Consider the following 17,100-nt stretch of genomic DNA (forward strand, 5'->3'; position numbering starts at 1 on the left):
ATTCTCATGGGCAACATTTATGAAGGTTTTTGGAATTTTGCTAATATACTGGTAAATTTCTGCTTCACAACGTTTACTGTGTGAATCATTCGTTACCTCAATCACGTCCTTAATTCTAAGGTTGTTTGGTATTTGTTTATTTTTACCTTTTTCTGATTTTACAGTATTTCATGTTCCTTTCCTTTTATTTGAATCATTACATAATACCTTGTTATTTCCTAAATTTTTCTGTAGAAGTCGTATCTTCCTGGGAATCAGTAAGATAAATGTGATAGGTGATGATTATCATTCAATATGGAATTGAAGGGACTCAGAATCGAGATTCAAGTAATTATATCGAATTTTGATGTTCTGTGCTTCCAAATACTCGATATGAAAAGATGTATATGTCTTCGACTATAGAATTCATTGGATTGTTGTTGTTTCTGAGAGAGTGGATAATAATATTGTTGGAGATGTCTATAGAAATCGAGTCTGCGGAGTAAGTATAAGGAGCGTGTTAACGCTGTACACTTATATATTTCTTGTTGTGAAATACCGTGACACATTTTCTTTTTGTAGCGTTGTCCGTCTAATTCAGCAGTACCTGAAAGAATCCAACCTACTGAGAACTCTACAGACGTTGCAGGTAAAACAATTTTTTTTTGTGAATACGAAAAAAAAATCTGCACATTATATCGACAGACTTTTTTGCTGGCATCACTACGTTGGCGTTTACTGTACCCGCGTTACTCATTATTGGCGCTCACCTTCAGGGAGTGTACGAAGTGTTGGGAGTTGTTTAGATTTCATCTTTGCTCTTGATTGGGTTAATCACTGCTAACTAGAATTGACATAGAAGAGTTTAGATGCCGTGTTCCCTGTTAAGAATTAGGAAAAACTAACCATATTCTTCCTAATAAAATAATGCTTTAACCAGGTGTCAATATTTCACACATAAGTACCATTCGGGCAGCTGAATTATTGTGATGGAGCGAAAGTAACTTAATAACTACAAAAAGTAATTTTGATATTCATGGTTGTGCCTGTTGAATTACAGGTTCTATGTCGTTACGAACATATTTGCAACTTAAGAAACTTTTGACACAGTATGACTTTTGTTCACAGAAGTTGCTACAGATGACAAAAAACATAGCATTCAGTGTGTCAGACTAAGTGTAACAATCAGTTTAGTTTCTAAAGAGCTGGACTTGCATTCGGAAGGACTGCGGTTCAAAATCCGTCTCCAGCCATCCAGATTTATGTTTTCCATGATTTCCCTAAATTGCTAAAGGCAAATGAAGGGAATACTTTGAAAGGGCACGCCCTATTTCCAAATCCATCCTATAGTAATCGAAGTTTGTGCTCCATCTCTGATGACATGGTTGTTGACAGTGCGTTACAATCTTAATATGCCTTCGTCCCATCTACTTTACTGTACACTTTGTAACTGTTGGTTTAACTGAAAGCCTTAGTACCACTTCGCCAACTTAGTCATCTTCATCCTAAACCAGATCTTTGGCTGCAATACAAATTAGAGCTGAAGTTATGTATTGAACTGTTCCTGAAATCTTTGATGTGGTGGCAGACTGATCTGTAGCACAGCGTGACGTCTAGGTTAGGTTAGAAGGTGACAATTTAGTTGAGTGTTGCCGATGCCAATTAATGTGAAAGCAGAAAATCTGGTTGTGGTAACAAATTGACTTCCAGCTAAGACTGATGTTTACATCCATGTTATATTGAAAAATGTAAGTGAGTCCAATATGTATCCTTTACCACTAATCAGTATGCCACCACAGTTAAGATTTTGTATTCGCATTCATTGACTTCATCAACTATTTCAGATTGTCATGTTTCATTGTAGCCTATATTTTGGGGTGTGCTACGGAGCAGTCTTACTACCACACCTGCATTCCAAATTCGTGTTACGTTCTCTTCCAGTTTGTGCATGTATGATGTCACAACACCATTACGTCTTGAGGGGAAGTTAACATACAGAATTTGTAGATTCAGTTGATCCTAAATGTTTATTAATGGGTTCTATCAGTCTCCATTTGGTTGCTACTGACATTTCATTTGTCTACTTCAGAACATTATTAATTTTATGTGATGGTTTATTGCATGGGATCCTACGACAATTAAAGGTTAAATAGGGGGCGGGGGAGAGGGATCTGCAGCTGTTTTGGACCACTGTACAACGACTGTACTGAAATATTCATGGTACTATGCTTATCTTTGGCAGATACAAATTCTTTTCCAGTCTTAATTATTTCATTCTTAAATGCATATTTGTCTCCAGTATATGAATATTTGTCAGTTTCACTGTCACTTTAGTTCACTACAGATTTACAATTCATAACACACTGTTGCATATCTAAATGAGCGCTGAGTGACATTCATGTGTTTTAGTGTATGTACTGTAGCTCTGTATTGTGGGGGTCGGTGTGTGACCACTGCATAAGCAGCTGATGGATACCCAGGAAGGTTTGGACGTGGACTACAGAAGTGATGATGATTGTACTTATAAAGTGATCTCATAGTAAAACAGCCTTGATTAACTTTATACATGCTTATTGCATTGCAAGCTTGGAGGGTGGATTATTTGCCTTGGTGATGTAGGGCACTGTGAGCGCACTTCATATTGACATCAGTATTTCACCTGCCAGATAGGAAACACATGCAGAAGCTGCGATTGCTGATATAAGAGCCGTCTTGGAGCCCTCATGCGAGTGATGTGCCGGCATTGAGGGGAGGCCACGACCACAGTGGAAACACTGGAATAGATTGTATTGAGCCGTATCTTCAAGCACGTCCATAGTTGAAGGCATATGTCTGTACCGGTCGGTGATCAGCAACTTAATGGCTGTCAAGGACTCTTGGATAACAACAGCATATCTGGGCAGAACCTAGTCCAGGGTCAAACACCCGATACACTTTGGAGGTGTGGTCACCAGGAGGAGAGAGTCATTGAGCAATGTCAAGATGACAAGTTTTCTGCATACAAACTCTAGCTCCGGCTAGTGCCTGCAGCTGCTGGAGTCAGAAGTCTGTGGAATGTGGCTGCTGCTTCATCTGGCACTGCAGCTTCTTGCTCTTGTAGTTAGTGCTTGGTGAGACACTATTGTTCATCATCAAATTCACATGTGGATACTGCATAAGTGAGTGAGTGTCTGATTTGGAGGGGTGTATACATGAACCAGTTAATGAGTTTCTCTCCAATGCTTGCACTTCTACCCCAGATCTCCGGGCAAAAGGGCATTGCCTTTGGGTGGCAATGATTTGATTCGCTCATTCTTGTTTTGTCAGCGCCCCCAGAGTCTTCTAAGATTTGTCATCCACTTTACCTTTCAGAGGTGCTGCTAGACACTTCTTACATTGCCAGTGTCCTGTATGTGCATTCTCTCTCTCTCTCTCTCTCTCTCTCTCTCTCTCTCTCTCTCTCTCTCTCTCTGAGTACACTTTCTTGTGAAACGGTATGTGGGCTTCAGGCTGACGACTACTTCCTCCTTCATGATGTCATTCCACTGAGTGTCACCGGAACAGTAAATTCCCCTCTGCAAAACCACGGTGCAACATTCCACCCTCTTTTGAAGAATCCTGTCTCTGGATTGTGATCTGTTTACATTATCAGACAAAATAATCTTAACACATTTCACAGTTTGACATAATAAAAACAAATAAACAGCCTCCATTTCTCCTTGTTGTGATTAGAGATTTAGTATAAACCACATGATTCATTGGCTCTATATTAATCTGAATGCTATTTTGAATTATCACACAACAAACTGCCAAAATAAAATTATGAGAGAGTGTTCTTCTTAATGGATTTCTTAGCAATTGTTTAATTGCAAATGGTTCCGTGCAATTAATTTCTCATGTTTGGCATTACATCTCTTAATTCACTGTTTTGACAAATCATCCGTAACTTTGCCTTCTATACAACTAAAGTTCCCCTTAAATTTTCACATCAAACACATTCTTAAAACTATGTTCACACAATAACCATGTAAACAATATACTGTCTAGTAGTTCCACCTATTTCCATTACTTTAAAGCTAATTAAAGATTGACTGTCACTCATCCATGTACCTTTGCTCATCCAAAACAACTTCCCTGTGTCCTGCAGCGCTTTTATCACATGAATCTTAATGATTTTGTGCGTTGTTTAGCTGATGCTCTCCTCATGTCGATACAACAACGGGACAGTATATTATTTGCAACTGTCTGCTCCTGCTGAAACAATATCTCCCTGAGTTTGGCGGTGCATTGCTGCCAAAGAATGATTACACAGTGTTTTTTTTTTTTTAATTACCCTCAGTACGCATAACATTGCAAATACCATCAACTTTACAAACCTCCTGTATGTGCCCTTTCCTGAAGGGATTCTGTTTTGTTGGCACAATCATCAGCCATACAAGCATGTCCCCTCTTTGTTTTGTTCCTTCTTCACTCCTCTGAGGAGATGGCAACACCACAGGTGGCAACCTAACTAGGCTTACATCCTTCGGAAATACTTCCTCATCCACTACAGTTGCAGCACAGCTGACATCACCAATAGCTTCCTGTGCATCCAGTGTCTACAACAAAGTTATCACCTGTAGTTCCACTTTGTGTAACACAAAAATCATTGGCACATGTAATTGCCTGTTCGTACAGCTCAGTTTCAGTGTTCTCTACATAGCACCCAATAGGGTAGACCTTACTGCACCTAAATAAATATCAGCCATCTTGCTGCTCACACACTCAGTTACTTCAGTACAGCATACATTCACTTTGTCTGGTACTACAGATGACTCAGACACCGCATTATCACAACGTATTGGAGCTGATAATTCTACCTTACTCTCCTTAACTTCTGCAATATTAGTACTTTACACATCACTTAAACTTACACTTCTGACTTCTTTCTCCTTGCTTTCTGCTCCCGCATGAACAGTTTTCTATTTTAATCTCGTAATACTTTGCACAAACATATCATGAATTATTGGTAGATGACCACACAGCTGCCTATTTCTAACACACCAATTTGCTGCATTTTCTCCACTACCTCTGAAGTAATTCTATGGTGGAATGCTACATTCTCTCTCACAACCTTCATTTTCTCTGCTATAACTACCTGACCTCATCCCGCAGCCTTTATTTGGCTTAGACATATCTGCACTGTTTGCTCACAAGTGTGCTACTTGGACTGCTAAAACTGGCACTGTTTCATCCACGGTGGCTCCCCGCAGTATCAAAGACAATGTGGCTTACCCTGCAGTGATTACACAAAGAAAACAAGAGAAGAAAACAGAATGTTGATGGGAATGCTTAAATTAAGATAATCTTCTTATTGTAGCGTACTATTTCTTCCTGAATGGCTGAACATTACTAAAGCTATATATACTTTTAAAAAAAAAAAAAAAAGCCATAGCTTTCCTCAGCACAGAACACATTGCCTGTTCCAAATGGCACAAACTATCACATATTCTCAAAACAGTATCTTCAGTTTACTTTCCTCATTCTGCATACAATACATGTAAAGTATACAAAAATTTAAGGAAACAAAGATAGCTACTACAAGTACTAATACATAAGATCAGGAAATTATCTCAACTTCTGCAATGAATTGTGAGCTGTCCCAACTTTGAACACTGATGTGCGCCTTGCGCATAGCGTCAGCGCGTTCTACATGTGACAGGCTGCTTGTGGCCCTGCAAGTTATTCTGCTTACATCTTACTCGCTGTGAATAGTATTCCTTAATTTTACCTTTAAACTGAGACATATATGCAGGTCCTTGTGCTTTCACAAACCACGCCTGCAGATGTCTATGTTTGTACATAGAGCACAAGTTCAATCACCACACTCGTACTGTTGAAGCTGTAAACTGGAATGGTGGTGATGTGGCAGCTGGAGTGTGCTCTCGATTGATAGCGGCTGTCAACATAGCAGCGAACACTTTTGATGCTGGAATGTTGAGGCAGGATGTGGCTACTACAGCAACAAGTGAAATGGTTGATGGCAACCCAGAATGCACGACATCTTCCTACCTGGACGTGGGCTGCTGTGTGGTGGTGACTGTATTTGTACGACAAATGTTCAGTAAAACACTCCTGGTTATCATAATGCTTTGTTCATTTCAATTACAAGGATGGAGTCATCTGGATGTTAGGTTATTGTTGTCGGTGACATAGGACGCTGCAGCATGCCAGCTTCAGCACTTCACTGGCCTGGCAGGCAACATGTGCAGTAGTTGTCACTGCTGATGACTATGCTGCCGTGGGGACCAAGCACCATTGTGTTCGTGAGGGAAGGCCCTGGCTGCAGGGACAACACACAGAAACAGACGGTGTTAAGCCTAGAACCCAGGATGTCCAAAGTTGAAGGCATATGCCTGCACTGTGCTTTGATTGGCAACAATGAATGCCCAAAAGGACCGGTGAACAGCAATGGTGTAGCTGGGCAGCCCTTAGCAGAGGCTCGAGCACATGACCCAACAGCAAGATGGTTGCCAGCACAAGGAAGTAACCCATCATGTGGTGCGAAGACACGAAGTTGTCTGCAACATTATTCTTCTTGTGCAAGGCTGTGTATTCCCTCCAACCCTGCATCATGCATCCAGAATATTAGACCTGTTTTTATTTCTCGGAAGATCCAAATTCCAGCAATCCTTGAAAGTGTTTCGGGTATTCAGTGATGAATGGTGGCTGTTCTGGTATGCTTAACTGATCCTTGCTTTGTTGTGACAACTATCACATGGTGAGGTTCTGATCAGGCCAAATTTCTCGTTATACAGACTGATAAATTTATTTGATGAGCTGCTGAATAAACCACTTTTTGTTTATCCTGGGATGTGATACCTGTTTGCTTCTTGTGTGTTCTTCACACAATTTATGATATTACTTTAATAGATCTGTATTCATTATAATAATGAAAGTTTCAAATAAGACCATAGCTGATGGTTGAAAATGAAACTGGACTATCAGTTTAATAAGTCATGATCATAAAGTACTACCACATATTAGTTGTGGAAGAATGGAAAAACTTGCTTATGTATTTGTCTTTTGGGTAGTTCAGTAGCTGCTTTCAGAGAATGATTTTAGGCTAATTTCTGATGAATGACTGGGTAAACCACTTTTCGTTTATCCAATTTTTTAAATATTTAAACCATCACTTTAATAAGTTATCTTTGCAAAGTAGTAACACGAGTTATTTACAGAAGAATGAAACAAGTGGTAGAAACCAAACTAGAGGAAGCAGTTTGGGTTTGAGAGAAATGTAGGAACACACAAAGTAGCACTGTAAGAAAATTGTTCAGAAACTCTTTTCTTATTATTTCATTTGAGAGAGTGCGAAAAAAGTTGTACAAGATGGCCTAGTTTTGTTTCTTTCAAGATATTGCCAGAGATTTTGTGTCTCAAACTTGCCAAAAACTCACGGATGCCCTTTTGACAGCTGTGCTGCGGGATCAGACAAATGATTATATCCCCAGAATATTGGATTAGTTATTTTAAAACTTTACCAATGTTTATTGGGGATATATGCAAATGTTCATACAAAATTTCATCAAAATGCGTGGTGGCCGTGTGGGAACCTCTAGACCACTTTAGATGGAATGATGCTATAGGTAGTAGATGAGTTTTGTTATTTGGGCACAAAAATAACTGGTGGTGGCTGAAGTTCTAGGATATAAAATATAGACTAACAGTAGCAAGAAAAGCATTTCCGAAAAAGAAAAATTTAATTAGATCAAATACAAAAATGCAAATGATAGGAAGGTATTTGCTGGAGTGTATCCTTGCACAGAAGTGATACTTGAGTGACAAGCAGTTCAGAGAAGAAGAGAATAGAAGCTTTTGATATGTGGTGCTACACAAGAATGTTGAAGATAAGAAGGGAAGATCGAATAGCTAATAAGGAGGTAGTGAATTCGTGAAGAAGAAATTTGGGTTCTCTTTACTTCCTCTCTTGTTTTGCCACCTGCCTCCTTAAATTCATTTTTTTGACTAGTTACCATTAACATACATGAGTATAATCTGCCATATAAGAGAAAGGTTGGCCCTCAGTCTTAACAAATATGGCACCAGAACTAATTTTATGCTTAGTTTTGTGTATGTAATTAATTTCCTGATTTATTTTGATTATTCCTAGTTAATATCTTTTGTTATAGGGTGAAATCAGTAATTGTTTCATGACTTAGATTCTATTGTTGACTTACAAGCAAATATAAATTCTGTAATAATTATAAACATTTGGAAGAAGAACTACTAGGATTCTTAAAGTATTTATTTGGCTCTATTCAAAAACATGTTAGAAAAGCCAGCCCGTATTTAATTCCAAAATTCTGTAAATTAAACATCGAACAATGTACAGTTTCAGTACTTATTATTGTGAGGATATATAAAGACCTGATTTTTAGTCTCGAGAGAGTCAGTCTAAAGCCGATTTTCAGATGGGAAGTCTGTATCAGTTAGAGCAACAATAATGCAGTAACTTAACAGTGGACTTAGTGTAACACATGTAGGCCATGTGTTAAAACAATGACAGTGTCTGTTCAATTTGTTTGAGAAATAGTGTCACACTTACTGTATTATTATGCTTGAACTGTGTGGTTGGGTTTTGACTGCTCATAGATGTTCAACAGCAAACTACCGTAGCAGTATGCTGATGTTTACCTGCAACTATTAGTGAGGCTTATCAATAGTGAACTGGTCATATAACTGTGTGATTTAAGGTTGTGAGCAGTGAAAGAAAACAGTTGTGAAACGCAACTGTCAGCCACATCGTTTACAGTAGTCAGTGTTGAACTTCCAACCCCCCATTTTTAAGCGAGTATAACAATGCAGTACATCAACACCGAGGACTATCAATGAAGAAATAAAGTAGGCGAATGTCACAAGTTGAATTGGGCAGAAAAGAAATGTTTGGCACAACTTCAGTAAAACAAGGTATTGGTTGATAGAACATACTCTGCGGCTTTAAGGAGTTGTCAGTTTGGTTGTGGAGGGACACCACTCGGCATGTGAAACAATTGTGTGTGTGTGTGAGTGTGTGAGAGAGAGAGATTCATTTTAAGTGATTCCCAGTGTCTTTTACCTATAAATAATCTTGGGAAATCCAGGACGGAATAATGACAATATTCTGAAAGGATGCGTTGCTACTCCCTTGGAGATGCTGAGTCGCAGGTAGGTACAACCAAAAGACTGTCAAACAAATAGACCTTCATCAGAATTAGACAAAACACACACACACACACACACACACACACACACACAAAACACTGTCTCTGGTTGCCGAGGCAGCCAGAGACAGTGGTCATATATGCATCACTGCAGTCCACTGGATGATGGAAAAGGTAGATACATCTTTAGTGTCCACACTCACTCCTTTTCTCACTTTGATAGAGTAGTGATTCCATCAAAGATCAAAGCAAGCTATGAAGTCATCACAGTCCAACCATACATTTTGAACCTGATGCGCTGCTACCAGTGTCATCGTTACAACCACACTTGAATGTCTTGTTGACACCTGGTCAAATGTGTTACAAGTGGTATGCTCACGACTGCAATTGCCCGCCCCTTCGCCCCACTGTATCAATTGCAATGGCGGCCATGAGGATGTCCCGTGTATCTCGATTAGTGTACCATCCAGGAGATCTGGGTGAAGGAAAGTGCCTTACCCTGTCACTGGCAAGTTGCTGGGCTGTCGGAGGCCCTGCATTTTACCATCCGGCACTTACAGTACCGTTCTTGCTACATCTCACTCCAAGAAGGACATGACCACACAGATTTGCGACATCAAATTCAGCACTGTGGTTGTAAATTCACCCAGTGTCACCGAGAATCCCTGTCTTCTTCTCCTGCAGCTGTACAACAAGCCACCAAATTTTTGCCTCACACAGTGAAATCACCTGCTACACTACCAGCAGGTCAGACAGGATGGAAAGAACACTCCCACAAAGAATTTTTATGTCCCTCCAGCCAACGAACATCTGAATCTTCATCTGCCAACTGCAAAGGCTGTGAGAAATCAAACAAAGGCAAATGGTCTTCTTCGCCGACTTGGAGATCCTCTTCAATGGTTTCGCCATGTTATAGCCTCAGCCAGCCGACCTTCGTGTCGTACTGGAAACTGCAGATTGACTGAGGAAGAAAGTCAACACCTCTGTAGATCTCATAGAACAGGATCCTCCACCATCTGCACCCTGTAGCTGAGAGTCTTCGAAGGCTGGCACTCGGCAGTTGCTGAGGTGACACCCCTTCATTTTTTCCCTCTTCCCCTTTCCCCATCACGACTCTCCTCCAATGGGACGTTTGTAGCCTTACATCCAACAAGGAGGAATTACAGTTGCTCTTGGAATCGCAGCGTCCACTTGTTCCTTGGCTCCAGGAAACAAAATTGTGTCCTCGTGAACACTTTGACCTCTTGAATTTGTTTCCACCTGCTTTAACCTTCCCCCTGAGGACGGCATTCCATCTCGTGGGGGAGTCATGCTGCTCATTGGGATGACATTCACAGTCAAACCATCTCACTCAACACCCGGCTACAAGCTATTGTAGTCTGCATTTTCCTTCCTCGCTTTAGCTTTTGATTTTGTACCGTCTATGTCCCTCTGTCATTTGGGTGCCACTAGGGCAGACTTCCCCCAGTTTACTGGACAACTCCATGATCCCATTTTGCTGCTCGGTGACTTTAAATTGCACCTTTCCCTTTGGGGCTCTCCCAGAACCTGTCCAAGAGATGCTGTCTTGGCTGACCTTCTCAATAAACTCAACCTCATCTGTCTTAACACTGGAGCACCCACATTCCTTGGACCTCTCATTCTGCACTGCCAGCTTGCCCATCATCCCAAGTGGTCCATTCACTCTGACATGTAGGCGAGCAACCATTTCCTATGTGCTATCCGTTTGCTGAATCCTACCCCAACTATGTGCAAACCCAAATGGCAGCTTTCTAAGGCCGACTGAAGGCTTTTCTCCTTGCTGAAGACCTTCCGTGAACAACATTTTCCCAATTGTGATGACGAGGTAGAATACCCTGCAGACGTTATCCTTACTGCCGCGGAATGTTCCATTCCTCGCACTTCATCTTTACTGTGCCATATCCTGGTCCCTCGGGGGACTGAGGTGTGCCGCAACAAATTTTGTGTTTTTAACACTCATCCTATTATGGTGAACTGCATTTTTAGTAAACAGATGCATGTGCAGTGTTGTTGTGTTCTTTGAGATAGCAGAAAAGTTAGCGGGATTTCCTTCACTAGTTCTTTTAAGAGTTCCACTTCCTCGTCCATTGTGTGGGCCGACCTCCAATAGCTCTGTGGGACCAAGGTCCATTCCCCAATTTCTGGCCTGACCATGGCAGATGATGTCATAGTGGACCCGGTTGCTATCTCCAACACCTCAGGTCTCTATTTTGTGGAGATTTCGAGCTCCACCCATTATCATACAGCTTTCCTCCTTAACAAATGAGTGGAGGAGGTTCCGGTGATAGCCTTCTCTTCTCAGAATCGTGAGTGCTACAATGCTGCCTTTACTATGAGGGAGTTAGATCATGCTCTCACTTCATCCCAGTCCTTTGCCCCAGAGCTGGATGCTGCAGCACCATTCTCCTGTGGGCAAGCACTTTCTCCTTCATACATACAATCACATTTGGGCAGAGGGCACGTTTCCCAGTCGCTGGCCTGAAACCACAGTCACATTCATACCTGAGCCCAATAAGGACAAACACCTTCCTTCTACCAACTGCACCAATTCTCTCTGCAGCTGTGTTTGCAAGGTGATGGAACGTATGGTTCATGCCCGCCTGGTACGGTGGCTCGAATCTCAAAATTTATTAATCACTGCACAATGTGGATTTTGAGCATGGTGTTCTGCAGTTGACCATATTCTCACTTTGTCCATCCATGTGATGAATGTTTTTCTGCAGAAATACCAGACAGTGGCTGTGTTTTTTTATTTGGAGAAAGATTTCGACACCTGCCCTGAGGACTGTTATGCTCTGTATTCTCTATACGTGGGGCTTCTGAGGCCGCCTGCCCCGTTTCCTTAAGTAATTTGTAAAAGACTGGGCTTTCGAGGTACGTGTGGCTTCTGTCTTGTTGGACACCTTTATCCAGGAAAACGGTGTGCTTCAGGGTTCTGTCCTGAGAAATTGTCATCTTTGCTGTTGCCATAAACCCCATTATGGTCTGTTTCCCACTGGGCACCTTCGACACCCTTTTCATTAACGATTTTGCGATCTCTTGCAGCTCTCCACATTCTTGTCTCCTGGAACAGTGTCTCCGGTGATGTCTCGATCAACTTTACTTGTGGAGCATCGACAATGGCTTTTGCTTTTCTACTGACAAAATTGTTTGTATGAATTTCTGGTGGTGCAGTGGCTTTCTTCCACTGTCCTTACATCGTGGGTCTGTTGCTCTTCCATTCACTGAAACTGTAAAATTCCTGGGGATCATGCTTGATAGCAAACATTCTTAGTCCTCCCATGTGTCTTACCTGGCCACCTTCTGTACCTGGTCCCTCAGTGTACTAAGTGTCCTCAGCAGTACTTCGTGGGGAGTGGATCAGACCACGTCCCTCTGTTTGTACCGATCCCGTGCCCATTCGAAACTAGACTATGGGTGTTTCGTTTATGCATCTGCAAGTCCGTCCATCTTATGCCATCTCAATACAATCCACCATTGTGGCATCCGTGTGGCCACTGGCATTTTACACGAGGTTGGTTGAGAGTCTGTTTGCAAAAGCTGCTGTACTACCGCTGTCCTACCGCTGTGACTTTCTCCTCAGCGGATGTGCATGGCGTTTGTCTACCATGTGTGGCCACTCATCCTATGCCGCCTCCTTTGATGACTCCTTTAGCTGCCAGTATGGGGCACATCCCTCTTCTCTGTTACCTCCTGGAGTTTGCTTTTGGCTATTGCTGTGGCAGCTTAACTTCACACTACCTGCCTCTTTCTCAATGGGTGTGAACCCTGAGCACCATCTTGGCTTCGTGCGACAGCTATTGTTCACCTTGGACTTAATTTGCTTCCTGAGGACACTATTCCAGGCTCACTCTATCCCCATAAGTTTCTCGACCTTCGCAAAAAACTTCGCGATAGTACCTTTTTGTACACTGATGGCTCTCGGATTGACTGTGGTGTCAGGTGTGCCTTTGTTATTGTCACTAACGAGTTTTGGTATTGGCTTCTGGAACACTTCAGAGCCTCTGTGTGCTATACACAGCCTGTCCCTAAGTACATTGGCTCCAGGAAAGCTTTCGCTTGCACACTCTTGATGGAGACACTGTGATGTTGTGGATCCCTGGTCATGTCTCTCTGATGGGAAATGAGGCTGCTCATACTGCTGCCAAGGCTGCAGTCCTCCTACATCGGCCCGCTAGTTCTTCCATTCTCTCCAATTATCTCTGTGTTGCTGTCTGTCGGCAGGTGCTGTCCCTTTGCCATCACCACTCATCTTCCCTTCATGGGAACAACTTCCGGGAAATTAAACCTCTCCCAGCAGCTTGGCCGACCTCCTCCTCAGCCCGCTCGCTGCAAGGAGATCATTTTAGCTAGGTTGCTTATTGGGCACCGTTGTTTCAGTCATTACCATTTGTTAAGTGGTGATCATTGTGTTCATTGTCATCAACTTTGATGGTTTGCCATTTCCTGACCAAATGCACTTTTTTTTACCACTTATTTTCTAATTTGTGTTTTGCTGTATGAGTTATCTACAGTTCTAACATGGGTGTGTTTGACGTATTTGTTTTTGTGCCCTAAAACAAAACAAACCAGTATGCAACATATCCAGAACACGGGAATTCTTGGTGCTGAGCCAACAAACAAATTGTAGAGGGATGTGTAAACACCCACACTTTAAGGAAGGTAAAGATGTCTGAAACAGTATGGCAACAATGCTGCCCATGGAACCGAAACTGACTTCTGATGCGCTAGTGGAAAGATGTACTAAAGGTGAAATGCATAAAGTGAATGAATCCCTCCACTGAACAACATGTAGATGTAACATGGGTCATTTGGGTTGCATCCATAAAAGTTACTTATAAGGTTTGAGGCAAGTAACACTTTTAGATTCTACAAGAAGACTTTCAGTATTGGCGGGATCACAGTTGTATCACGTGAGCAACAAGAGAAGTTTTGCAGAAGAAAGATAATGAAAGAAGACAAAGAGGGAGACAGCAGATAAGAAGATTATTGCTTCTGACAGCCCCACACACAAACCAAGAGGCTTTTCATATCAGTCCACAGCTCGTGGTCTCGCGGTCGCGTTCTCACTTCCCGAGCGTGGAGTCCTGGGTTCGATTCGCGGCGGGGTCAGGGATTTTCACCTGCCTCGAGATGACTGGGTGTTTGTGTAGTCCTCATCATTTCATCATCATTCCTGAAAGTGGCGCGATTGGACTGAGCAAAGGTTGGGAATTTGTATGGACGCTGATAACGGCGCAGTTGAGCACCCCACAAACCAAACATCATCATCGTCATTGTCATCATTTTCATATCAGTCTGAACATTTAAATTTTTTATTGCTGTTTTCTTGAATTTTTTTCCTGGGGGTTATTCTTCCTATAAAATGTTCATTGTCCAGCAGATAACATGACAGGATACTGAAGCTGATGGGTTCATGTATTCAGACTCATAATGAATCAAGATTCCTCTGAATTTTTAAGTTATAAGTAACTTGTAAACATTTTTAATAAATAATAAAATAAAGTTTTTTGTTTTGTCTGATGGTGTGACATACTTCAGAAATTTCAGATTTCAAACACTCATTTGTCATGAGAATACAAAAACCCAGGTAAAATGCAAGAAGTACTATCCAAGCAGAGTGAGCAGGTTCACAATTTGAACTCCATTAACTTAATTTTGTAATGTGAGTAACTTTTTATAGTGATACACAATAAAAACAAGTAGTTTACCTAACCACACAAAGATATTATTTACAAAGTTTCGGCCAAGCATATTATCAAAGTTTTATTGTATTTTATGGCCTGTATTTAATTTGTTTAGTTGTTAACATGGAAAATAAGTCTTTCAGCCTCTAAAATTGTCAGCCTTCATTCATGCTGATATAGTAATCTGTTTCCTTAACAGCACCCAAAGCTGGAATGTCTAGGTGTACACACATTTTTTAACTCTATGTGTCTGCATCTGCGTTGAGACTGCTGGCCCTGGGCTAAAATATGCTGTTCATTAAAGTATCTGCATATCTTTAAAGTTAGTCACAATACACTGTAAGTTTATCTTCTGTTAGCATCGGAATTTTTCCTGTTTTAGATAGTACACTACAAGAACAGGACTTTTTCAGGTCAATAATAGAATTTTACCTATGGGAAATATCTGTGAAGAAAATGGTTCAAACTCTATGATGTAATTAACGTTAATAGATAAAGAAGCAACCCATTAATCTCTTGTAGCCCATCTATGGAAAGCTTTAAAATTTTGGGAATAAATCTAAAAATAATAATGGCAATTCAAACATTACACTTTCTCTGTATCTAAAATTAAAATTGGCTGTATGTATCACATAGTTTTCAAGTAACAAAGGTTATGTCATAGATGTTGTTTTTCATGCATATTACTTAAAAAAAATACACAGATGAAGCTCTGCTACAATGAAAGAAACATTTTCAAAAATATTTGGATTCCAATAAATAGACGAAGATAAAATGAGTAAACATGGTTAAACTGAAAAGTAAAATACGTGACTCCGAAAAGTGATCCATAAGCGATGAAGAAATTGGCCTGTGCTGCCTCTGTGTACTGTTTGCAGGTCTTTGTGTCAACTTTGAACCATTATTGCTCTTAATAATATGTGATATCTGTTGAATATCCAGATGTTCCATGTCTATAAACAAGTGATCATTATATTATAGTATTTGTTATTACCCCTCAAATCAAACTGAATACCTGGCTAGGGTGGAATCACCGTTGTGTATATGCCTGAGAAATTTGAGGGAGATGTAGCAATAACACACACTCCAGTACTCTTACAAATGTAGCACTGTCAAGCACTACTTGTCTGAATGAAGTGCTTATGTAGAATAAGAACAGAAATAGGACATACAATATACCTCATTTTGGCTGTTCATGACGCTTTGCTGGCATTATGTGAAAGTTTCCTTCCCTGATGATAATGCTGTTGTCCACAACTTTGTGTTTATCGACGGTCAGCTGTTTCAGGTGCAGATGATGATGCTGACTCTTTATTCAAATCCATGGCAACTGATTTTATTAGATTTTCAGCTTCTTTGTCTGTAAGAGTATCTCCCCTCCAGTAGTCAATACACTGATTTGGAATGATACATAGCCTTTCTAACCTTCCAATGGTGCAACAATGAAAGCTAATGTCAAAGCAGCAGAAGCAAATTGACCATCTGGTCCAGCGGTTAGCATTTTTGGCTAGTAAAGTTGAGGTCTCAGATTTGGTTCCTGTTGGCCACCTCATATTTTTCTCTGGTGGAAAGATCTGTAAGGAGGTTCACTGAGCCTTGTGAGGCTGACTGAAACACCACTTGAAAGTGAAATCATCAAAGTTGAGGCACGAGTTGCTGCAGTGTTGTTGGTCAGAAGGCTTGTGCCAGGTGAGGTAATGTACGACATTTATTTATTAGCAGTATAAGTGTGAACAGTTATTTTTCAGGTTAGAGTGTGAGATGCTTGATATATCACAGCTACAGGTCTTACTTTTTGCAAGATTGCAGACTAATTCTACAAGTTTTAGGTGTATATGGTATGGCTTCAGTAGAAAGGGAACCATTTTCTTTCAAAATTTTGTAGTGGAATTAAGTAACTAATACTCGTTGAAAGTACCTTGTAACATATATTTTGTGGTTGCTTTCTGAATTTGAATGTAAATGTTATGTTGTTTCATTGAAACGATGGACAATGTATTTGTCTATTAAATTGCCAATGCTTTTTGGCTTTTCTCCTCACTTTGAATTGTCTGATACAGTACGCATTTTTTGAGTAACTTGGTGACACCATTACCATAAAAGCATGCTTACTGTTCAGTGAAGTTGTTAGAGAGTATTAATACTTGAAGATTTTGCTTATGACAACTATGCCCTGATGCCAAATCGAGCAATGTGGCTCAGTAGTTAGCACACCAAACTTGCATTTGGGGGGATGACGAAATCTGTTTCTG

The 17,100-nt window shown here is 40.8% G+C and overlaps 1 protein-coding gene across 1 annotated transcript in view; it reads left to right on the plus strand.

The window, feature by feature from the left end:
- Positions 1-391: 391 nt before the first annotated feature.
- LOC124619688 (WD40 repeat-containing protein SMU1) overlaps positions 392-17,100 on the plus strand; it is a 105,573-nt gene continuing 88,864 nt past the window's right edge. Inside the window, exons 1-2 of the mRNA XM_047146238.1 lie at positions 392-481; positions 562-628. Coding sequence (XP_047002194.1) covers positions 456-481; positions 562-628 — 93 coding nt within the window. The 5' untranslated portion in view covers positions 392-455. The remainder of the gene's footprint in view (positions 482-561; positions 629-17,100) is intronic.

This window comes from Schistocerca americana, chromosome 6 (assembly GCF_021461395.2).
Source record: "Schistocerca americana isolate TAMUIC-IGC-003095 chromosome 6, iqSchAmer2.1, whole genome shotgun sequence".
Classification (NCBI taxonomy): domain Eukaryota; kingdom Metazoa; phylum Arthropoda; class Insecta; order Orthoptera; family Acrididae; genus Schistocerca; species Schistocerca americana.